General features: G+C 39.4%; 1 protein-coding gene across 1 annotated transcript in view; it reads right to left on the minus strand.

Moving 5' to 3' along the window:
• Positions 1-68: 68 nt before the first annotated feature.
• The window catches only part of LOC104507303 (supervillin-like), a gene marked incomplete at its 3' end in the record, with an annotated part of 51,157 nt that continues 26,935 nt past the window's right edge, over positions 69-24,290 (minus strand). The window contains exons 15-24 of the mRNA XM_010148537.1: positions 23,307-23,793; positions 21,569-21,788; positions 16,437-16,566; positions 12,210-12,287; positions 5,725-5,875; positions 3,008-3,097; positions 2,839-2,925; positions 1,607-1,784; positions 1,161-1,333; positions 69-224 (exon numbers count right to left, since the gene is read on the minus strand). Coding sequence (XP_010146839.1) covers positions 69-224; positions 1,161-1,333; positions 1,607-1,784; positions 2,839-2,925; positions 3,008-3,097; positions 5,725-5,875; positions 12,210-12,287; positions 16,437-16,566; positions 21,569-21,788; positions 23,307-23,793 — 1,750 coding nt within the window. The remainder of the gene's footprint in view (positions 225-1,160; positions 1,334-1,606; positions 1,785-2,838; positions 2,926-3,007; positions 3,098-5,724; positions 5,876-12,209; positions 12,288-16,436; positions 16,567-21,568; positions 21,789-23,306; positions 23,794-24,290) is intronic.

Genomic DNA, 24,290 nt, shown 5'->3' on the forward strand with positions numbered 1-24,290 from the left:
GCCCCACTGACCACAACTCTGAGCTATTTCCTCCAGCCAGTCCCCAATCCAACTCACTTCCACCATACCTTTGATCTGCAGCAGCATTAGCTTCTTGTATGGCACAGCGCTGTTGTTGGAGTTTTGCTCTGTTAGATTAACACTCCGCAGGCTAATGTTGCTGAAGTTCTCTTTGCTTGCCAAGCCAGCAAGTGCTACTTCTGAGAAATTTGAGTTTGCAGACACTTGTGCATAAAAGAAAGGTGAAGAAAACAAACCACACAAAACACAACAAAAAGATAAAAATTATAAAAATTTGGTTGTTGCACTGAAAAAATGATCCCCCTCCCCCTTATTTACAGTTTTTCTCTTTCTCAATAGCAACATCAAACTTAAAACCTACATTCTTGGTTACTTTCACTTATTTGTCAACCAAAGGCAAAGTACTTCATGAATTTGTAGCTCAGGGAAACGTTTATCATCGAATGGCAACAAGTATTATACCTATAATTAGCATTTTCATCAGCACAATTTAAAGATGATCTCCCTTTATTCAAATATAATAAGAAAAACTTGTACCCAAAATGGTAGAAGTGTCTTGACAAAACTTTGGGTGAGTTTTACAATAATGTTTCTTGCTGTCCATCTGGTTGTCAGGAGACAGCAAAGTCATGAGTAAAACACAAAGCCCTGCCACAGAGCACTGATCCTTATGGAAATTGATCTTTTGGAGTCAAGAAGGCCAATTCCAGTTTCTGAGAGAAAATCAGGACCCAAAATTAAGACCAGTGTACCCAAACCAAAGTTTATTCGTTCTTCCCAGCTCTCCCTCCTAGCATAATATGACACTAGACCCGCTTTTCTTGACCTCCTGTCCTCACCTTGCAGGCACAGTGGCACTCTCTCTCTGCACAAGGGGATGGTGCTAAAATTAAATCATTAAACCTACGCACAGGTTGACAGGCTGTAGGTAGCTTTCCTCATGGAAATCACACATGGCCTTCTCTCCAGACCTCCTAGACAGGCAACATTCAACCTTATACCTCAATCAATTTATTGCCTCTCAGAATATGTTCCATTCCTGCAGTTGTTCTTCTGCTGGGGATTTTTTTTTTTTTTTTTTTTTTTGTTTTTATTTAAAATAGCAAGAATATCTTGTAGAAATCATCCTGTTAGCTTACTTTTTTCTACTTTCATTCGCTTTGACTCCATGAAGGCAACATTCAGTCTCTGTTCAGTATATTCATGAAGAATATCTTCTCTTGCTGCCAGCATTTTCAGGGGGTTTCTTGAGGACTGGACCCTGCGCATAGGCCTAACTGCACGTTTGTGCTCTGCTACGGAAGATATTAACCTGCGAGACAAACAGTGTTTATAATGAGTTAATTTTTCTATTCAGAATCATCTAACGACAAGAGATTTGCTTTGATTTTGGGTGTGACATCTGTTAGGAAACCAGGATCGGTTCCTTGATTCAGGTAGGAGTGATTTCAGAAATGTGTAGAAGAGCTGGATGTGCCCGGTACTACGATATCTACAGGATGACTTAAAGCTGAATATTTTTACTGCCACCCCTATATGCTCATTTGTAATGGTGGAAAGAAACCCTAAACCCAACAATTCTTACTTTGGTGCGTAAGGATCAAAGATGGCATCAAAGTCCTCATCAAGGTCCAAAGGCACTGAGGAGGAAGGGAAATCCACATGGCGATAAAATTTGGAAAACGTTTCATCATCATCCAGCTTCATCACCTCTTTCACAGATTTTCCTGTAACTGTGAGCACTGTCTCTTGCATCCCAGCAACTGCAGGAAAAAAAACACCTCACCCAATAAACAGTCATACTAGAGTTTCTAACCCTAGAAAAGGTAAACATGGCTGGTTGGTAGTTGTTGGGGTGAGGCTTTTTTGAGGGTGGTTTTCTTTTTTGTTGTTTAAGTGTGTTGGGTTTTTTTAATTATTTATGGAATTTGAAAGAGAGATGGTAGAAACGACTGTTGCAACAGTGAGAGTGTAACTGCTACTCATGCAATAATCTTTATTACAAAATGGTTGGGAAATATGGCTGAATAAGAAGTTAGGCACTATCAAAAATGAGTTGTTTTGGTAGTATGATATAAGCAGTTTATGGTCTTGCACATTCCATCTTGCCTCCAACCACGTAATTCCTTCCTTTGAAAAGATCTACTGGAACTACAAGTGGAAAAGTCACTACTTCAGACTAGTGTGTACAACACAGTCACCATCCTATGGCAGTGCCTTCTCTGCTGAAGCACCAATACACTTGTTTATGGTATTTGACACTCTACAAATTACAAAAGGATTTTTGTCTGACAAATGGAAGACAGACATATGAGATGAAACACCAGAGGAGTCTAGCCAGCTTCACAGATAGCCAACGAGCTGTACAAGGAAGTTCTATGAGCTGCTACAGAGAGTCAGTTTTCAAAAGAGGGGGAAGGTGAATGAATTGTGCTTGGGAGCAGCTTAGTATCATATCTTGATGTTAATAAGTTTAAACTATATTTAAAGCTGTTTCACTGTATATGGCAATATGGTTCAGACTGGCTGTGTGGTTTTAAGAAATTTTGCTCTCAAGAAGAACGTGTACGTCATGTGTAGAGAGAAAAGTTATTTTTGAATTCGTGATTTATTCTATTGTACATTTGTAATACAGTAGCATATGGCTTTTTTGTTAAAATTTAGCAAAGATAACAAAAATAAATTGTGTGATCAGTAAGTGCAGTCTGAAAAAAGAAATACTTAGTTTCTGTTACCAGATATTTTAATTAAGAGGCACTTTAAGGGATTTACTGAAGTCTGAGAGTGGATGCATTGGCACCTTCCGTAACTACCAACCTCTGTTATTCAGCCTTCCCAAGAATGACTCCAGCTTGTCAAGCTTCATATCTGATTCCAATTGCATATCAGGCCTGGCTTCAATTTCTAAGCAAACCAGAAAGTAAAACTGGTTAACTGACAGGAAGTAAGAAAGCCTGAATTTATTTCAGCCATTTTTATTCCTTACCTTCCAAGGGCTTTGTAACTGGAGTGGTAGACTTCTGCCGGTTGCTGAAAGGGGATGCTACTGGTGTTAGTGCACTTGGAGAAGCCAGGCCTGCATAAGGACAGAGAACATAGGAAACGCAGTCCCAGGTCAGCCCATGTTTCCAACAGTGATGACAGGGGAAGCTATTTAGGGAAAGCAGACGAGCCTGGCCGCTTCCTACAGTCTCTCACACTTCCCTAGCCTCCACAACTGTTGTATTAGGGATGACGGAGTATACTGCCCTGCCTGCTCCTTTGATCAACAGCAGCCTCAAGCTGTCCCATTCACAAGAACAAAGCTTTGTTTCCAAGTGTCTGTAAGCAAGCTAAGGTAAGATACGTGCTTTCTCCTGAACACAGTCATTTTGTTTGTTTTCAAGGTAGCAGCAGACCACAAGCCACATTTTAAAAACATGTAACTGTTCTGAACAAAAAGATATAGTTAGCAGGGAAACTACGAAGACCTTGCTTGGCACCTCCACCACCTCCACTCCCTCACCACCTTTTTAAAATTTAAATCCATCTCTATCAATACACATAGCAGGACACATCTGACTTGTGAATGCTGTCCCTGGATTAAGCCATAATTCTTGGTCTCTGCTGCATTTTTCAGAACGTGTGGAAATGGGAGTAGAAATGGAAGTCAGAGTCCCCAACATATCAAGCACCACTTCCTCCTTTTGTTGTACTCTCCTCCCTTCTCTTCAGTAACTATCATAACGCAATTAATTCTGGACCCAGTGGATAAAATGACTTGTGTTTAGTTCTTTTCATGTGAATCTATGCTGCTTCAGTAAGAGAAACTGCAGTCTACAGGTTTCCTGCTCTTTATCAGGTAAGAAAGCCTGCTGAAGCAAAGAATTGCATCTCTTACCTCTTGATGCCTAGACTTGCAGTAAATGGGGAAACTGACGTTTAAACCTTCCTCTAATATCTATTTTCCACTTAGCCTTAGCTCACTAATTACTGAGCCACAGAAGATTAAGCATGTAGTTATTTTGATCAGATTAAACCGATACTGTGCTGGGAGAACATATACTAACCCCATTTCCACTATCTTTACTGCAAGTCCTAGTTGTCAAACACCACGATAGATTTAGAATATAATCAACTGGGTTTTCCACAAACAATTTTTTTCTCTGTTACCTAAGAGACTCAAAATTCCAGCAGGTTTTAAGTCAACTGGCAAAGCCTTCATCAAGACGTATTTGAGAGGACACAGCTCTTATGCAGCTCCCCCAGGACTTAATCCACAAGACCACATTGAGAACCGCTTCAGATGTTAGTAAAGGATCACCTTCCAATTAGGACTGAAAAATTTTCAGCCATAAGCAGCAATTAAAATACAGCATCTGTGCACATACATATAACAAAGATTTAATTTTGCATTGCTTTCTCATCATCTCTTAATTTAAAAACTCATCATGATAATTTATTCTTTTTGGCAACAAAAATAGCACACAACTGAGTAAAATCCTACTTGGGCTACTTTTATTGATGCCACTGTCACTGGACTACCTTGCTTCTCCAAATGAATGACCACAGCACCTAAAGAGATCCTTTCAAGGTATTTTTATTTTCCCATTAAGAAGAGAAAATGCTATCACCTTCTTTTCCTTTCCAAAGGCCCATCTATTTGGCAAGAAAAGTAATCTTGAAAAGCAGTCTGTAGACAACTGAACACTTTCTTGGTGACCCTCCAAAACAGGTTAGTCTTTAAACACTGACCACTGGTGTTTCTAGCAGCAAAACAATATAAGCAGCTAAAATATGTTACTAATAGAAGCTATTCCTAATACCATGTATCTGTTTATCTGCCAACAGAACGTGGCTTGGATTGCAAATGCTCCTTCATTGCGATACTGCCCTCACCCCAGAACAATTCTTTTCGGTGGTCATTTAACTTAAGGTTCATCATTGTTCTGTTTACTAACCAAGTGCTTGTAACAAAACAGAATTTAGTATTCATTAACCACAAGGGATGATTTTAGGTGCATTCTTCCCAAAGCTATCATCTTCCTGGGCTCACTGCATCAACAGCTGCATTTCTATCATGTACAGCCTTTGGAGACTCCTGACCACTTCAGAAGAATGACTGCATCTGGACACAGTGACTGAATCCAAGAGATCCCAAAACCGTCAGCATTGCTCCCTTGTCATTTCTACTCCCCGGTTCTGTGCAGAAATCTGTTCAGTGACTTCTTCAGCCAAACACAACACTTAAGCTGTTGTCCAAAACAGCATCCATAAAAATAACACATTTGCTAAATATTCCCAGTGATCATAGGAACAGGGGAGTACCAGCAACAGCAACAACTAGATGTCACAACTTTTCTCTAAACAGTGCACCTGGGTTTTCAGAGGAAGAATAAATAAGAAAGAATCATCCAACTGTGTCCTCTGGGTCATATTAGAAGGAAAAATGAAACATGTGACTGCTCAAGTGATTGAGTCCCACCAGTTGGACAGAGCCCAGTAACAACTGGATGGTAGTGTGACAGCAGAACAAAATGGATCAATACTGACGGCCACGAGGAACTAGAGTGAGCAGCCTCGTGACATGATATTCAGTTGAAGATAAACAGCCCGCCTCTTGGTAAACATGGATAGTGTTTCTGCATAGCTTTAGCTTGACTTTATTTTGACTAGACAGATAAAGCAGTGGCTTATTTTTACTGGGATCATTTCATCACTGACCTTTCTTTACCATTCGGCCAGCTACAGTGAACTGCGTAGAGTCATTGGCTGCTCCTTTACCCTTGGACTTCCAGGCTTCTTCTCGAGCTGTAATTAGGTGTTTCCTTTCTTCAATGGTCATTTGACTCTCCTGGTTATCTGACAGTCTCTGCTTTTTGGAGAGGAAGAAAGAAAGAGATGCTTAAAAATAGATAAACTGACCAAAATATAGCAAAAGGTTGGCTGAACATTTCAACTGCCAGCTGTAGAGGGAAGAGAACAGGAGAACAAGCTACTGAAGTAAGGTCACAGACACAGCGTAGTGACCCTGAGAAGATTCAGTGTGTTGCTGCCCCGTTACACAGTGAAGATAAAAGTTTTGGTCTATGCTCTTTGACCTTTTGTTGAAACAACCAGCCAAGGCAAATGGCATCCCTCTAAGCAAAGCAAGCCATTCACTCTGCATGTGCTACAATTTTCCAGACCTTGTTCTTTTGAAGCCTGGCTTGCTACACTAGTGAGATCATTAAACTGACTTTCAGCAGATGTTTTCAAGTGTGCAAATCTGCAGGTGGCACAGGGAATAACAACTAAGATGTGTAACTTCAGTTGGTGGTTTCTGAATCAGTGTCTTGCAGTTAACTCCATTCTCTAGGCAGGATTAGCAGCCTTATCTCTCCAGAGGCTGCTCACTTTAGTTCCTAGGTCAGCTTGCTCTTTTGAGTATTCTTCCAAAAAATGTGATCACCTCCCCTCCCTGCACTTTTTACTTTTATTTTTAAAGACCACTCTTAGCTCTTCTTGCTTGCTTTAGAGGGTAGCAGACAACAGCTTGAGTGATCAGAAGCAGCTAGGAGCACTATCTATCTTTGTGCCATCCTAACACAAAGGATTGATGATGGTACATTAAATATGAAAGAAACTGAATTTACATACTCTGCTGTAGCTAGGGCAGGCCAAAGAAACATTGCTTTAGTGCACTTATCTTAAAAGAGTAGCAACGTTTCAGGGATTATACTGCATAGAAATCAAACATAAAGGTATTTTTAGAGCATGGAACTGTGAATTCTGGAATTACTTCCAAGTTGTGTGTTATTTGGCATTTTTCTTCACAACCTAGCTGCTAGAATTGAAAAACCACAGGAAAATCTAAAGCTTTAGCACAGCTCTAGCTCATACAATCACAGAGGGGAAATGAAAAAGTATGCAAAAGCTTGTGAACATAAAGTAAACACTTTCCTCCTTTTAAGACACAAGGAAGAGATATAAACCCATATAAAAATAAATAAGTATTATTTTCTTAAAATCAGACTAAACAAATCGGTCACTTTATACAATAATCTATTGTGACTGCAGGGGACACTCTGGAGTAGAGATTTTGTAGCTTTCAGCAGCTACCAGGAGTAGCATCTATCAGCCAAGGGCTGACAAGCCAAGCTAGGAAGTGTCTTGTACAAGGACTAGGACACAAGCCCTCCACTCCTTCCTCTAGTTCCATGTATCTCTGCAGTCTTCTGCAGTAATGTTTGCTCTCTGTTTATTTGGAAAGACAGCTGGGCAGCCACACACTATGACTGCAAGTCATTATAATCAAGATAAAGTCCCCGGATTTTTCCCTAGAACTCTGAAATATTCAACAGAAATAACAAGATGCAAGTCTCCTCAATACTGCTTCCTCCTCGGTAAAAGCCTCTCAACGCTTTAAATAAAACCACTAGAAGTAATGTCTGTTCATGCATCCAGTCCCTCCCTACCCATTCCAGTGTCAGCACAGCCACCTCTGGGACGAAGAGCTGGTAGAAAACCACCACAGCAACATACTAAAGGAGATCTTGGCAGGAAATCAATAAATACTGAATGAAACCACAAGAGAAATTTCATACACAAATCGAATAGTTCTAACTTAGTGAGGATGCTGACTGCCACTACAATATGAGGGGACGTGAGGGAGAGGCAGGAAGAAGTAGAGTCATATGGATATTTTTTTTTTTTTTTTTTTTTGGTACTGGAAATTCTGAAGACACAGACCTGGAAAGTGTGTGTGTTAATCCCTCCACACGTAAACTGTAAGAAAGACCATGAGTAATTCTGGAGCTGTGTCAAAGGACAAAAGAAAGCATCTGTCTAAGAGCAGAAACAAACTTTTTTTTTTTTATAAAGGAAGATTTCAAGCTGTTTCATTGGTCAAAACATCTTTGGAGCTCCTAAAAAAAAAATTAATCAGATTGGATGTGTTATGTTATAAAACTTGGAGCAATTCTGTATTAGATCTCTTCCTAATGCATGAACACTCCCACCTTCATCTATTAATGACGAACTAAAAAAGTGCTAAACTGAATAGACACCAAGCGATCCCTAACCCGCTTCATTTGCCATAACAGTCCTGGCGAAAAACAAAAGTATACGTGAAGATTAGCAAAAAGATAAATTTCCTATAGCTGGAAAACTAACATGAGCCAAAGCAACCATCAAAAGAAGTTTCAGATAAAATACACCTGGTAATTGGGAATAGTTTAGAAAGCTTTCACAATTGCCAAGGAGGAGCGAACTGATCAAAGCACATTCTGGTTGGGAGAAAATAGACTAAGAAAGGTAAAACTCTACAAGATTTTAAGTGCAGATCTTACCTCCAAGTGTGTGTGTGTGTGTGTGTGTGAAGACATGAAAGAAGAATAAATCTCAAATTCATAACTGTGACATTTTGATAAGAGGAGCTGAAAACCCCAATAAAAAGCCGAAACAAGAATGAGTGTATCAAGAATAAATAAAAGCTTAGGAGGACAACAGCTCCAATGCAATTTCTTTTTCATTAAAAAAAGGTGGTTATATTCAATGAAATATCCTATTTATCATGAAAAATACATCCATGTGTTCAGTGATATTTGTTTCAGACAAATCATAAATTCCTAAAATGAAGTGATACAGAGAAAGGATGAGAAGAACTAGCATTCAACAACATGAAATAACAGGAATAGGAGATGCCCCAGACATGAGTAGTGAATTAAAAAAAAAAGGGCCTTTAAAAATGGGAAAATGTATAGGACTGATAAAAGCTGAGATGAGGGACAAATTTAGAAGTACAACTAAAGCATGTAGTTACAGGCCACACAAGCTGTGTGCTGTTCCAGGCACTCATGGGAAGACTGCTGTAAGACAATCAATGAAGAATCAAAGCACAGGCGCATAATTAATGCCATTGCACTTGGCATTATGGAAAACAGGTTTAATCAAAATGGTAAGTTTGATGAGATCAAGTATGATTAAATATGTTAACACTGTTACCTCTGATTTCTTTAATATACTTGACTTAATCAGAGATGACATTCCAAGGTTTTTTTTGGGGCAATATAAAAACATCAGTGCATCTTACAGGCTGCAAACTAGTTAACTGACTGAAAAATTACTTCTAAACAGAAAAGACCCATGCAGTAATCAGATTCACCTCAACTTTGATCAAAATATTTTCATGGGCGTGGAAAAAAGATACAGTTCTGCTGAGAAGACCCACAGGATTACGCCAGGATACAGAAGAACGACGAAGATGAAGAAATAATCACATAGATGGGTAAATAAGGTTATCAGAAAAATCTGGTAAGCCAGGCTTTTAAGATAAATGTTATTTGAAAATAGAAACAAGCGAAAAACAGCCAGTTAGGAAGACAGAAAAAGATAAGAACAATTGCCATGGAACAGTTGTTCTGAACAGATAATCTGTACTGCAATAGCTCAACTACTTCCAGCCTCTACACTTCTATCCAGGATGCTGACAATTTGAAAGGTTTCAGGAAAGGGCTAAAATATTTTTGCAAGATTTGACAAACTCTCTCTCATATTAAACTAGATGATTATTTATTTTTACTGATGAGAGGGTTAAGTTTTACCCAGTAAGAGTAATTACACATGAAAAATTACTTAATATTGCAATGAATTTTCTGTATGCTGACAGTTTAGAATAAAGACTGCGTAATTTTCTAAAAACTCTGGCTTAAGTCTGAGAAGGAATTATAGACTTGATGCAAGAACACTTAGAAACAGATATGACTTTTCTCCCACTGCTTGGCTAGGTTGGGTGGTATCGGTCCCTTCTAGCACTGAACATGTTTGTTCAGGGCGCACAGGCACTCTGCTTCTGCAGCATCAGATCATGCTAAGGAAGGGCCCACATCCAGGAATTGCTCCATTTTCTACCCTACAATTTTCTAGTCCAAGCAGTGTCCCCTTCAGGTCACAAGGACACAGCTGAGAGTGGCCTGGCAGCGTGCTGGTTTGTTGTTTGGGGTTTTGTTTTTTAATGCAAGAAATAAGAGAGTTCATGGTTTTCTGTGTTGAGGATCAAGAGTGCCCCTATCTGGAGGAGTCCAAACCAAGAATGAACATTACAAAAATGTGTTTTTCAAAAGGGGGATCCATTTAAACCCAAATGTTACAAATTATATAAAAGAAGAATCCAAGAAGCATCTATTTGCTTTCTAATACAAATAACTTCTCTAGTTTAGGCTCTTAAGACAAAAAAAAAGAAGCACAAGAAGAATCAAACACTTGTATAAACATGGAAAATTTTCTGTACTGTTTTCCTCTGCAACTTTCTATGGGTTTGTCATAAAGAGAAAACCCAAATGGAAAGGCACAGCTTTCTGTTCAAAAGTGGTGTGATCAAAATAGAACATACTCAACTCGTGTTTGGTGAAAACAACAAAATGATTAATTCTGCCAGGAAAAAACCCAAACAAATCTTAAAAACCCCCGAACAAATCTGTATGCACCTTCACACTACGCTCGAAGGAAACAGCTCTCTAGGAGGGCAGGACATAGCTCACCACAGTCATTGGAAAGATGAACAATTTTTGGGTGTTCCCCTTTTAAGGCAGATGGGATGAACAGCCGAAGGACCTCCTCTCACTACTGCAGGGATACTATGTTATTAAGTCAGACTATATATTTACCTTCTAGATACATGGAGCTGGTGAACACTGTCACAGCAAAATGAATAGGTTCTCTGAAGTAAACAGGAGTAAAGCTCTATTAAATGCAGAGCGTACAGAGAACAGGTAACACTAACACATATCAGTTACTAGCCCCAAAGAGTAAAAGATCATCCTCAAAACCAGCTATGAAAAGTGAATATGGAAACGGTAAATATCAGTAGGCCACATTTTTATCGGAGTTCCAGTAGCCTCGGCCATAATCATCATCCTCTGTTCCAGCTGTGCATATCTGCCCCTTGGATGCATTGCCATTATGCATGGGGATTGGAATGCTCCCCACATGCCACATCCACTGTATTTTGTGTGGGAGTGAAGAAGCCAGTGTATTCCTTGTAGTACTACAACCACAGATCTGAACTAGGAGGCAAGGGACAAGGGGGTGTTATAAAGCAGCACTAGATCTACGTAGATGTATTAAGACCTTGCAGTGAACTCTCCTTGTTTTCTCGTGTTTTTCTTCAACTTGTTTCTTTGGCTGCTCCTATCTTTGCTTTTTTTGCCTCTGATCATGTGAAACAGGAACTGTTTGCTCAGACCAAGATCCAGTTCTCTACTTCCACTCAAAGAAAACTTTCTTATGTAGCTCTAGCTGAAGAAAGTTTGTATTTCTCATTATCTATTAATTCTTCATAAGTAAGCTCTTCAACTTGTTTATGATGGAATTGCAGAGGTATGGACATGATTTTACACGAAGCTTCTCTGACTTTTACTGGAAGAGCAGCAGAACTCTATTCCCAAGCAGACACAAAGTTAACTCTGTTGCCACAACTTGCTTTGGGAATGTGCATCTTAGATCTGAATGGAATTTTCTGACTTACTCCTCCCTCCAATAATTAAATAGGAAGTTTATACAGCATTTCACTTTCCATCTCCAAGGATGAAGTTCATCAGAAATCAGAGAGCTTGATTCTTTCAAACTAGTACTACAGACTTTAAAGGAAGGAAGAGAGAGAGAAGCAGGAAGATGGGACAGTCAGAGAACAGAAGCAGGATATGTCCAGGCAAAAATCCTTTAGACAGGGGTTAGGGAAAAGCACTATAGCAAAGTCACCTCTGAACAAAAGCTGCTTGTTTTTTCACAGTCAATAAATCAGATGATTTCATGTCTTAAGTGTACACGCACATTACGGCGAGAAGTCAGGGTACACAGCATTTATTCTAAAATAAATGCTGTGCAGTTACAGTTGCTCCTTCTATATACCCTTTCTACTAACTTGTAAGTTTGCCGTGTTATAATGAATGAAATAATGTCTCCTTCATTTACCTTCTCACCTATACAGTCTAACATAGACAGAATTTTTAGAAAAGCAACCATGAAAGAAACACTAGCAGAATGTATATTGAAGAAGAGCGCACAGCATAGTGCCATAATACTGTTTCTTTAAAGCAGCATTTACTGAGCTGGTTAATCAGTTAAGAGGCTTACTCATTTCCTATGTTAAAAAAAAAAAAAAAACCAACCTGAAAATAGGTGCTTACTTGAAATTGTTGAGCATTTAAATTGTGCAGTCTTTTGCTCACCTGATTAATAGGTAGAAAAGGATGAAATTTATGGAGAGCAGGTACAACAGGAGAGTAAGTAGAAGCATATACAGGTTCCTATGACAAGGACAGAAGCAGAGCAAAGGAATTAGAAAAGAACTATCAGAAATAAAGATGGGGGAAGGGGAAAATAACTCATCTTCCCCTAATTTCTTAAAATGAAGTAGATCTGAAACTTTTAATCTTCTGGAAATGTTTTCCCTATTGGAAAGCCAGAGATCAAAGATGTCGTCATAATACAATGGCATGTTTACCAAAGCCATTCCATGCAGGAATTAAACAAGTTAGTATCACCACAACTCAACACAGAATGAAGCAGTACCGCCAGAAGATACACTTTTCATATGCTGGTATTTTTATGTATCTGTTTTCATGCACCATTAAATTGATGAACCATGTCAACCACAATGTGAATAATTCTGCTGCAAGTTTAATCAGACCCTGCTAGATAACAAGCCATCTATTTTCTGGATGAAAGGAAAGAATGAAAACTGGGATACTCAAAAGCCATCTGGAGGGAATTGCTAAGCCCACAGCACTCAGCGAAGGTGAGTTCACCATTCTAAACAAAGCCTGCAAATAACCCCTTGCCTCAGAGCTGGGCTTAGCCAAAGCTGATTAGACAAGGCTTTATCATCTATAATGCTTCTTCCTTTCTATAGGTTAAAGCAAATGTGGAACATTGCACAGAATATGAGTCAACACAGCTTGTTGGAGAGGCTCAAAATGAAGCCTAATCATTAGAGTTGCAGCTTTGATTAGAACTGGATACAAGCACTTGGTGGATGCCATATACGAAATGTATAAAACTATTACCACAGTGAGAGACTAATATTGCACCTAAAGGTCACTTTTTAAGGGCTTACCTCTTTTAAGATTTTTACAGACTTCATCTCTGAGTAACTTAGAATTGACTGTTTAGCCCTAGCCTTTAACACCGGCGCTGAGCTGCAATTTGAACTTGCTGTAAGAATTAAGTGCGCTACGAATGTCATTCACTGCTTAAATGCAACCTCAATGCAGCTGGTAATCACATTAATCAGGGACTCTCTTAAAAATGGCTGACTATAAAATAGGAATTTTCATTCCAGTAAATCTTGGTATTTTGCTACTAAGGAAAGATCTTCAAGTTATTTAATTTTTCTACCCATGAAAAGAACAAAAAAAACTGGAAGTCTTCCATCTCACCTAAGATGATGAATATAGTAAATACATAATATTTTTCCTAAATAAAGGGATTATTTTTCCAGTAAGATATTCCTCAGTGTACAGTTGTTCCCCTGATGTTAGAGCTATTCTTTGAATTGTCCAAGTATGTTTTACCATACATATAAATAATTTAAGAAGTCTCATAGCTTCCAACAGATGTTCCTCCTGTGTGCAGCAATCATTGAAACAGACGCTGGACCTCCAAGTAAATCTCAACCTCCCCCCTCGTCTCCATCTCCTTGAGTTAATTCCTTAGTCACTCCCCTCCCTCCCATTTGAGGTTGCTCTGTCAGCTTTTCCATGAATTTTATGGTTTTTCTACAGTTTACCCTACATATAAATGACTATAACACATTTGGAGAAATATCTCACCACACAGAGAACTGTGCAGAAGCATTTTGACTAAAAGTGATCAAACAGCACTATTTAACGTAACTATTTTATTAAAAGCATTAAACTTTCAACTTTCGTTGTTTATTTTAAAAAAAAATCTAAATGCACTGTAATAACTTCTATTTTCTACAGCTACGCTTCAATAATCAAATCTCCAGAACAAGTTAGATAACCTTTTAAAAGAGAGACACACACAAAAGCAGACCTAAAAAGGTGTCTGACTACATTAACAGGAGTGACATACTGCACCTAAAAACTTCAGGCATTATTTGGAACCAGCAGGGCACGACGGAAGTTTACGCACCCTTGCTGTCAACGGATAACTGCCATGTATGGAAATTGTGATTTCACTAGCTCAAACCACAGCAATCAATACAATTCCTGCATTTTCATTGCAATCCAGCAACAGAAAGCACAGATTCTTAAGCACATCGTAGTCTCAAATAGTCTTCTCCATATGGAGACTTCAGTGGCACACTGCTTCATGGTCCTCAAGGGGTAACAGCCATTACACTGATTAATTATCAATAACAGTATTTCCAGATTTAAAGGCAGCGGACATGGTGTGTCATAAGCAGTGTGGCCAACTTAGAGAAGCGTTACATTATTTATCATGTATCACATAATAAATTAGCATCACACCTATCAATACAGTTCAGGGAGTTGTGTGTCTAACAAGGCTAACGTTTTTTTCTTATACATCCAAGGTTTCACCCATTGGCAGACATGCAAAACCTTTGATTTAGGCTCTAAATATCCAAGAGCTAACATGAACCAACATAGTAGGTGACCCGGTGTCACAGAAACTCCCACTGCCAGCATTGTCACTTCAAAGCCTGTACTCTTCAAGCACTTCATGCTCCCTTACTTGCTTTAAAAGCCTAACTTGTGCGACACTGAGCGAAGTTGCTGCACGTGGTAACACAGCAGGGAAGATATGAGTGCTGGGGAGCCAGAGGAGAGAACAAAGGGTTTGTCTGGGCCTAAATCTTGGCAGCTGCTTAAAGCTTTTTCTCAACCTCATTGTCTTTAGCTGGAGTACATTTGTTATCTGATCTCAACAGTTGTCATTCTGGAGACTAGCCTGTTAAAAATCTGACCGCAATTGTGCTTTCCTCGCTGAAACTCTGGTTGCTTTATGACATCTTTCAAACTAGCAACTGCCTTTGAGCAAGTCCACAGAGCAAAACCAAAACAAAACCCATAAACCGAGCTGCAAAAATCAGCTTTCTTGTTTTTCTGTCCAGTTAACACACAAGCACTGGAGAGTCACATGTTCAGGCACAGATTTATCCTCAGTAATGACAGACTGTAACAACTCCTTACTCATAATATACTGATGAACACGAGACTTGTTTGCCTATGCTATTTAAGAGAAGCAGCATTTTCACAACTAAATAATTGGATCCAAAGATTACTGGCCACACTAGTAAAATTTGTAACACAAATTTTATCTTCATTTGTCCTTTGTGAAAATACTCCTTCAAAAATTGAAGGATTTTGAAACAGCCTATTTATTCTGACATTCATTTTCAAAATACTAGACTCAGAGGGAAGCAAGTCTACATTAGACCTGTAGTTTGCACCAGTAGTCCATTTTGAAGCAAATCTCCCAGTCATCCTGACTTTCTGTGCTTTGGTTCACTTTGCAGAATGCACAGACTTTGAGGTGAAACTAAGCCCTGAAGAACACTCCTAGATTCCCATGTAACATCTCGGCTGCTACAGGCAGTGAGGCCACAGGAGCAGACTAAATATAGCCTGAAGCAAAACTTCACTGAAGAAAAAGATGCAAGTATGGCATGGATAGCAGGTCCTCATCAGTAACCATTCTGCTTTACAGATCCACTACTGCTGGCTGGATGAGGCTCTGAGCAACCTGGTCTAGTGGAAGGTGTCCCTGCCCATAGCAGGGGGGTTGGAACTAGATGGGCTTTAAGGTCCCTTCCAACCCAAACCATTCCATGATTCTATGGAAATGTATAGATGTGCTAATAACATGGACTTCCCTTTCCTCTACACCTTTCTACCCATCTCCTACTCTGTTCACTAACAAGACAGATAAAATCCTTGTCTAGACGGTTTTGGCTATCCACAAACACCAAAGATCATGCAAGATAACCAAAAGCCAAATGGCTCATTAAATGCTCAGGTACCTGCCTTTGTTCAGTGTTTCAGACCCAAAATTACTCCTCAAAAAACAGTGTATGCACAAAGACAAAACAGCTTTAGGAATCTAAAATTTTTACAAGCTTACCCACACTAAAGACAACATCTGAACAAAGTCTCAAGCCAATTTTATTGGGGGCAAAAGCTTAAATCATTTTACCTGTAAATGTTCCACAGCCTGACAGACCCACTTACTGGTTCATAATCTGCTGATGTAAAGACACTGTAACCAATACTGTACGTCCCAAGACAATGAAGACATTCTCGTTTAAAGAGCTCTCATGTGGGGAGAATCGTTTTTTAAACAAATCTGACAACAAGAGGAATAGCAGGAGCTAGTAGCTAATATTAGGCATGCCTGTCTACTTGGATGCATCTTCAAAACGCTGAAGCATTTCAGGCAAGTAAGTTTTTCCCAAACAAGGATAGAGTTACCTTCTTCAACAGCTGCTCAACGTCTTGCATCTGCGAACTACGATCAGTGACGGACACTTTTGAATACTCCTGCTTTTTGCCAATCCTGCTCTTCCAATCTTCTTCACCACTCTTCTTCAACAATGCCAACCTAGAAGAAAAACCATGACAACAGGTAGATTTAAACACTGTACTTCCCATTATCCCCAGAAGCCACCCCATTGTTTTACTTACGCTGCATTCAAGAGGATTTAAGATTAAGTTTTCTAACATTAACTACACTTATTTTCGTTCCATAACCTTATAACAAAGCAAACATCGAACACGGTGAGTGGGAACCATCTGTCAAAGCACAGACAGCTAGATCAGGTAGAGGCCCCCCAGTTAATCTGTAGTCAGTGGAAATTGCCAATACAGTCAAGGGACACCAAGGTACAACGCAGATCATGCTAAAGCAGACATATAAATAGGTTAGACTGATCACTGCTTTTTTCCTTCCCTTCTGTCAATAAGGCCTAGTGACTAGATCAGCTGTGGATGTTTCTGGTGTAGATGTCCAAAGTTAGTAAGATGAATACTACCTTTGGTCTCCACTGTACTCATTAAAAAAAGATTAAAAAAATATATTTTCTTTAAAACCCAAGAAGAAAGGGGTCTGTTCAGCAGACCCTCACCAATTAGGTCTCATGGGGCACAGCAAATGACAGCTCTGCAGTTACTGCTTTCACTACAACTCCAGTGACTGAGGTTACTATCAGATCCCTGGGATCACTCAGTATCTCTTGCTTAGCTCACTTACTGCTGTGACACAAACCAGTAGTACCAATGCACTAGTAACTTGGTGCTAACTGTACTACAGCTGGGAAACCTATCTGCAAGACTCAACTCTTTAAAGAACGTCTTACATTTAAAATGTGGATTACCATTAAACTATTAATCTCAGGTAAGTAGGACCTTATAAAAGTGTCATTTCCTAATCAAGCAAAATTCTGAATATAGCACAGAGGGACACTGACTGGCTCTGGTGGGGACAGCATGTAGATTATTTTGCTAGAGTTAGAAGCTATTTGTCCATACAAACCCTGAGGTGTTTAGTTTTGGGGGAAGGGGAGGTCAGTTAGGAATATGAGGTCTACACAGGCTTACCTTCCTCAGAAATCAATGTTTTTATGATTTTTCTAGCTTTCAGAAACAATTATTAGTAATCCATGAAATGTGTGTCTACAGTACTTGTGCAAACAGTTGCATCGATCCACGAAATAATTTATATTTTAGTTGATTTAAGTTTTACTACATAACTTACTTCAATCTAGGGCATTTCAGGAAGGATTATACAAACCCCTTAACCCTATTCATATCTGAACAGGTTCAGTAGTTAAACCTATTTTGATCACAAGATACCGCGATTCCTTTTTTAGAGATGCAATGACTGTTACCCTCACAGTAACGGAAGCTGGAAGGCCTTTTGGTCAGCTTTGGCCTAAGTTAGGTTTGTTTTCAAAAAAGTCTATAGCTGCTCAGCAGGGGGGGAAAAAAGAAAAAAAAAGAAAGTAATCTTTTTGGTTTTATCCTGACATTATTGCAGGGTATTTGCCCTAGACCTTTGTCCCAAACAGCTTTGTTGATGAGGAAGAGAAAGATCTGTAATTATGAGAATGCTTCTGTGTCTCTGGAGACTTTGTTTCCTCCTCTGGCATAAGGATGGATAGATACCAGCCCTCCACTCTTCACTTGTCTATGTATCGAAACAAGTCGTTCCTAGAGTGAGGACACACATTCATCTGTTTTAAGGAATGAAATCACCACTTCAAGAAACATGCCTGCCCTGTATGCCATCGAAAACTTCACTGCTGTATAAAACCTAAAAAGCCATGCCTTTGTTTCCATGATGGAAACAGCAATAAGCTCAGACTGCCACAACTCGGGAACAAATGGAGGACACTCTTTTGTATGAATAAAGGTGCGGGAACTACAGAATGGGTTCACACAAGCAAGCCCACATGCTCAATAGCTTGACTCAAAGTAAACAGCAGTCAATTCATTGGAGAGGCTGCACAAATAAGGCAATTATTGGGTCTGACCTTTGGATCTGTTTAAGGCCTGCTGCCTACTAGCTTCATTGCACACTTCCACTTTTCCACTTTTGATAAATAATGAATAATCATTAACTATTCACTTTCACAGCTCTATCCATACCCCTTTTGCCTCCAAAAGTTCATTTTCCAGTCTAAAAAAACCCTTAGTTTTACTCTCTTGAAAGAAAAGAAGCTTTTTTATGTATCTGCCCATCCTTGACAGCTTCCTTTGCATCCTTCCTGCACCTGCTACTGAGCCAGACTATCTGCCATCGGGATAGAATGATTGTCATCCCAGAGGTGTCAGGATAAGTTCAAAGCAAAAGCCTTCCCAGCTGAAGGCACAATGTCGGATTAATACTCAAGGGAAATAGAAACAAGATTTGAACAATGGTTTTGCCTAAAAAAGAAGCGTTGTATGAACAGCTAAAGTCCTGGCAAAAAATGTCCAAGAATGACACATCTTTCTTCTGTGGCAATATTTTAGTATTGCAGCTGCTACCATTACCCTTGAGACAGATTAAACTGGACACAGGCTTGGCTTTCACACTGGTACTCTATTGGGTGCACTTGACCAGTTCCTTTCAGGTAAATCATAAATCCTGGAGGCCAATGAGATCCAAAAAGGAAGCTGACTGTTAAAGAGTGCATAAACTCACTATAGTGGGGACTAGTAGTCTGCATAAGAAAGTCTTGCTCTGGTGTCCACACAACAAAAAAGGTTGAATATTAAGTTCAGGCTGGGCTTTTCCTGAGAAGGAATGAATGATGGTAAGAGATCCACCAGAAATTAGTTATCCGTAGTTTTTTTAAATGGTGATTGTGGCACACAGCTGACTTATGAAGTGGAGCTCATAGGGTGGCCTTTTAGCAACTTTGGTCTCCATAAATGCAGAAAGACAGGTAGTTACACATAACTGATGCTCCGTTTGAAGTCCTCCAAGACATTCCTCTTCCTAGGGGCAAGACAATTAAAAAATGTTTCCACCACTCATAAAATACACATCAGTGGATTGGCCCCAGCTGCCTAAACCAAAACACAGCCATTACTACTCAAAGATATAAACCTTTGCTCCCTCTTGCCTCCAAGTAGTGTATTTACAGAAGAGAAGATAGATGTCTTTTTTTCCTTGAAAAATCATGATTTTCATTCTTCCATATTATATAGGTAATTCTGAAAATCCCAGGTATGCCCTTACTCCACACGAATATTTGAAGTCTTTGTGGAAAATCACTTTCATCCAGACCAGCATGCATGCATCCTGCCCAAATATCATTACATCTGTGGAAAAGCTGTTCTTCCATAAGGTGAAAGAATGTCTGACACAGCCAGAAAAATCCACTGGATGGGAAGATCAAGTTAGTGAACGTAAAAGGAAAAAAAAAAACCAAACTCCAAAGTGTAATAGTTAATCTTTAGCAGAAATGTTCTTTGAGGTTTATGAATACCTGGCATCAGCTGTAGCTAAGCAAAAGAAAATGACTGGTTGTAGTGTTTTAATTCTGGGCCAAGAAGTATACTACTGTGGTAGTTTGGAAGACACAAACATTTTGATGCCAGCTCTGCCATTTACAGACATACGTGGAATTAGGATATACAGATTCCTGACAAAACAGCAGGTATTTTGCTTTGTCAGCTTTGGGACTGACTAGACAGTCTTGGAGGCCTAAGGAAAGCAATTCCAGATTGTGAGTGCGACTGATAGTCTAACATCAGTTCCCCAAGAGATCAACTCAACTGTAGCATTAAATTTAGGACTGAAACAGCTGCTAATACTTGAATCTTCCCTTCGCTCCAACCTCTTTTTCCTTGCCAGGATCAGGGAAGGCAGATCATATACCACCTATAAACTAGAAATTACTGGTCTTAAACCTTACCTGCGCAGACAGCTGACATTTACAGAAGGGGGTGAAGGTTGCTTTCAAAACTCCAGTAAACTGAGAAAGGTGAGTACATCCTTCAGAAGGGGGACTAAGACTGCACAGCTGTTGTAGCTGCCCCTGCACCCCCCTCTTTATGTTAGGGGGATAACAGGGAGTGGGGATGCTCTGTAAATGAGAACGACTCACATACCTCTTATAAATACATTAATTTAAGCAGCACGCTTTTGAATCACGTTTAAAAAAAATAGTTAGGAGTTCCTAATTTCACACCCACCTCACTGTGAGGCAATACTTTTACACAATAGCAGTTTAATCAAGCAGCTCTTTTTATTTGTTTGCTCTGCTTTCATTGAAGAAAAACTGAAGGAGTAGTTTCAGTAGAAACTGAATAGGCCCATTTATCAAACTGAAGCATATAATTGTAATTTTACTCACTGTATTGCTGCCAGATCCTTTTACAGTTTGGGGCAGAGATTATGCTCTCAAAGTTTTAAGTAAATTAGAAGGACTTTCACAAGTGCTACAGCAGCTATTTGAGCTCCAGCCATGAACTCCGACTGCTCGCACAAGCGCAGAACACTTAACATTTTGTTTCAGAGGAGAATGATCACGGGTTGGAAAAAATATTTCTAGTACTCCCACAAACCTGTCCAAATTACTGGCCTTTTATCATCCCTACAGTAAGTTCTCAGAACTAAAAATGGCAACCATCTATTTCTGAAGTAGGGTGGGAAACATCACAGAGTCTATCCCTGACGCCTTATACTCAGCTTATTTAAGAGAGTCCCAGAGAACAAAAAAAAAATTACTATTAAAAAAAATAATCACATTATACCTGTTGTAACTGAAAGCAGAAGCCGGGAAAGTATATTGAGCATAACTGTGTAAATGAAACTAGAACATGTATTTGCACAACTTTCGTTTTCTGGACTACTTATTGATGATTCAGGTGGCTCTTTCAAAATCAGATTATCATGTTCTCTTGAACAGTAATTCTCATTCACCACCATCTGCTTTATAAGCATGTCAGGCAGATTAGCTGCATGTTTCTGCTGTTAGTATTTGACATCTAATAAAGCCTAATAATCACTGTTTAGCTTTTTCAGAAACAGTTTTAAAGCTCCTTTTTAAAGACCATCAGGCTAATAACTGTATTTATAGAGATCATTTTTTTAAAAAGTGAAATTTAAGTACCTTTCCTTAATTGACATAGTTTTGCTGGAATTATCAAGGACATCCTCAGTTGTTTGTGCTTTGCTCTCTCCAACAGAAAACATCTCACAGGAATTCTTATAAAATTTGCCTTCCAATTGTTCGGAGAGCTCCTGCAGTCTAGAAGCTGCTGCAGCTGCAGTTTGTGAAACTGTCCTCGTTGCTGATGTGCTGGTGAGTTCAGACGTAGGCTCAGTGTGCTCTGCCCATTCAAAAGAGAAGTGCCGAATTAGACTTGGTGCTATTTGCAAACATATTTTACATTACTACAACTGAAGCAACAAATCTGGTTTTTGACATTCAAATCTGGCTGAGCTAGAGTACAAAGATTAATTGTGCAATATTATCTGCTGCACAGACTGGTCGTTTCTGACTGAAGTTCACATGAAGCCAGAGAATATCATGTTCCATACACAACTTCATATGGATGAGGCACATGCTGCTGCTCCTGTCATCACACCAACAGGAAACCAAATGGAAAGATGAAAGTGAGAGGAGAGCAAAGAGCAGGAGAAGCAGACAGAATTTTAATAAGAAATTAACTTATTGGTAAAGCAGTTTAATGCATAAGTAGCATACTAGGGGGACAATTAATAGCTTAATAAAGGTATTTTCTAGAAGGTTGTGGGGGCTTTATTTTGTTTTTTATCAAGCAACAATTAAACCACTGGAAAAACTGCCCTGATGAAAAATAAATACACCATTACAGTTATCCTTAAGGAAACAGAAGTGAACTCCATTTCTCTTTTTGCACTTGTACAAGCACAACAGCCCTCTGATACACAACTGCTCCTGTTTTATCCCAGTCTCTGTCTCCCCTGCAGTCATCAAAAGTTAATTGGATAGAATGGACACTGCTTTTGAGGAATACAGGCAGAACTATCCCTTCCTCCCTACGCCTGTTTGAATACCATTAAATTCAAAATAAATTCACAGGATGAAGACAAGCACTACAGGGTACCGTGGTCCTGTACCCCATCATCATAATACAACAGAATACTAATACAACATCCTTCTAAATTCAACAGAACAGAAGGCTTCATGCAATGACCAAATTGACTGATTTTTTCCAAAGCACTTTTATTTATAGATGGGTGAGTTTACTTATTAAGTCTGAATTATGCTGTGCATATAGAAGTGTAGTTCTCTGAGAATTACATAGTTTATATTTTGTCACTACACTGAAGAGAAAATAACAGTAGTTTTGCAAAATTTTTTATCTGAAAATTATCCACTACTAGCTCTATACGTAGTCATGTAGTAACTACACACGCACAAGGTGGCAAGAATTAAGAGCAGGCACTTGACCCAGAGCAGTTTGTTGTGCATTGTGGAAAGCAGGGGCAAGGGGAAAAAAGGAAAGGACAAACTTTAGCTTCAGCATATAATACCACTTCTTTCAAAGTAAGAAAATCTGAATAAAATTGAGCGATCTTTAAAGGCTGGAGAATTGAAAGAATAACAAAGATAAAACTACTTGTAAAACTTCAGATTTCACAGGTATTTCTCTACTTCTAAGCAGTGTTAAAATAAGGAAACATAACCAGTCCTGATAGCGCTTGAAATGAAGATGTTTAAAACTAAGGAAACACCACTGTTTGCAGGAGACTACAGCAACAGCAAGTAAATACTGCACCTCTTTGCAAAGTCTTGCTTTTCATAACCCTTTCCAAATCCATCTTTTCTTCAAAGGACTGGCCTTCTTTCACTTCCCATTTACCTTGCATGCCAGTACTGATTTCCTTCTGTTCAAGAGGCTGAAAAAGTGCTTGTGAATTAAACAGTTCCATGCTGCCCTTCCTCAGGAAGCTGTATGCTGTCTCTTTATGGTAGTCTCCTGTTTTTTCAGGAACAGGATGTGTGGTTTCTTCCTCAAAGGAGCTGTACTTTGTAATTTCATTAGCTTCATGTGCTAGAAATCTCTTTTTCTCTTCTTCGTGCCTCTTTGATGGTCTTTTGCTTTCCAGCGCTTCCATTGAGGGCTGCCACTGTTCTGACTTCTGTGTCCGTTTTCCTGAAGAGTCCATGTTCTCTGCTGCAGAGTGGAATCTCAAATCAGCTCTAGCAGCAGCACTCGCACTTCCATCACTAGTTGGCTTCGTGTGCAGGTCTCCAGCATACAACGAAGAAAGGGCAGATGCCATTGTCGAAACCGATGTTGCAACTGCAGTTGACAGGGGAGTTATTTTTCCACTTTCATTTTGTACCTATGAAAAACAACAAAAAAAAAAGGACTTAAAAGCTGTGAAACCATCACTTCCTGAAAACAGTCTAATCACATCAGTTCTTCAGAGGTGTGCTTCCCTATGAATATAGTGGTCTCTAAATACAGGCTGGAAACAGATAAGAAGAGCAATAATGCCCCTGTAATTTGGCTGCAGAGAGATTATTCCACCCATGGAAGAAGTGATGGCATGTGAACTACAAGATCCTGTGTAATAAAGGGTGTATGTGTAGCATGCAACACGACATCGTGCCAGGGCTCCATGGCACTGTACTGCACAGCACTGGGGAAGGAAATCAGTTCAGGTTCCAGACACCGGGTGACATGCCATGTGCCCAGGCTAATCAACTCTGCATCTCCACAAGACTAATTAGCTTTGGCACAGCTCTGCTCTGATACGGTTATGCAGCTCCAGCTCTGGAGCTAGCTCAGCACCAGAGAGAGACTCTGCTCCGTGCTGTCCTACATAGGGCAGGCATT

This window comes from Eurypyga helias, unplaced genomic scaffold, assembly GCF_000690775.1.
Source record: "Eurypyga helias isolate BGI_N326 unplaced genomic scaffold, ASM69077v1 scaffold15373, whole genome shotgun sequence".
Classification (NCBI taxonomy): Eukaryota; Metazoa; Chordata; class Aves; order Eurypygiformes; family Eurypygidae; genus Eurypyga; species Eurypyga helias.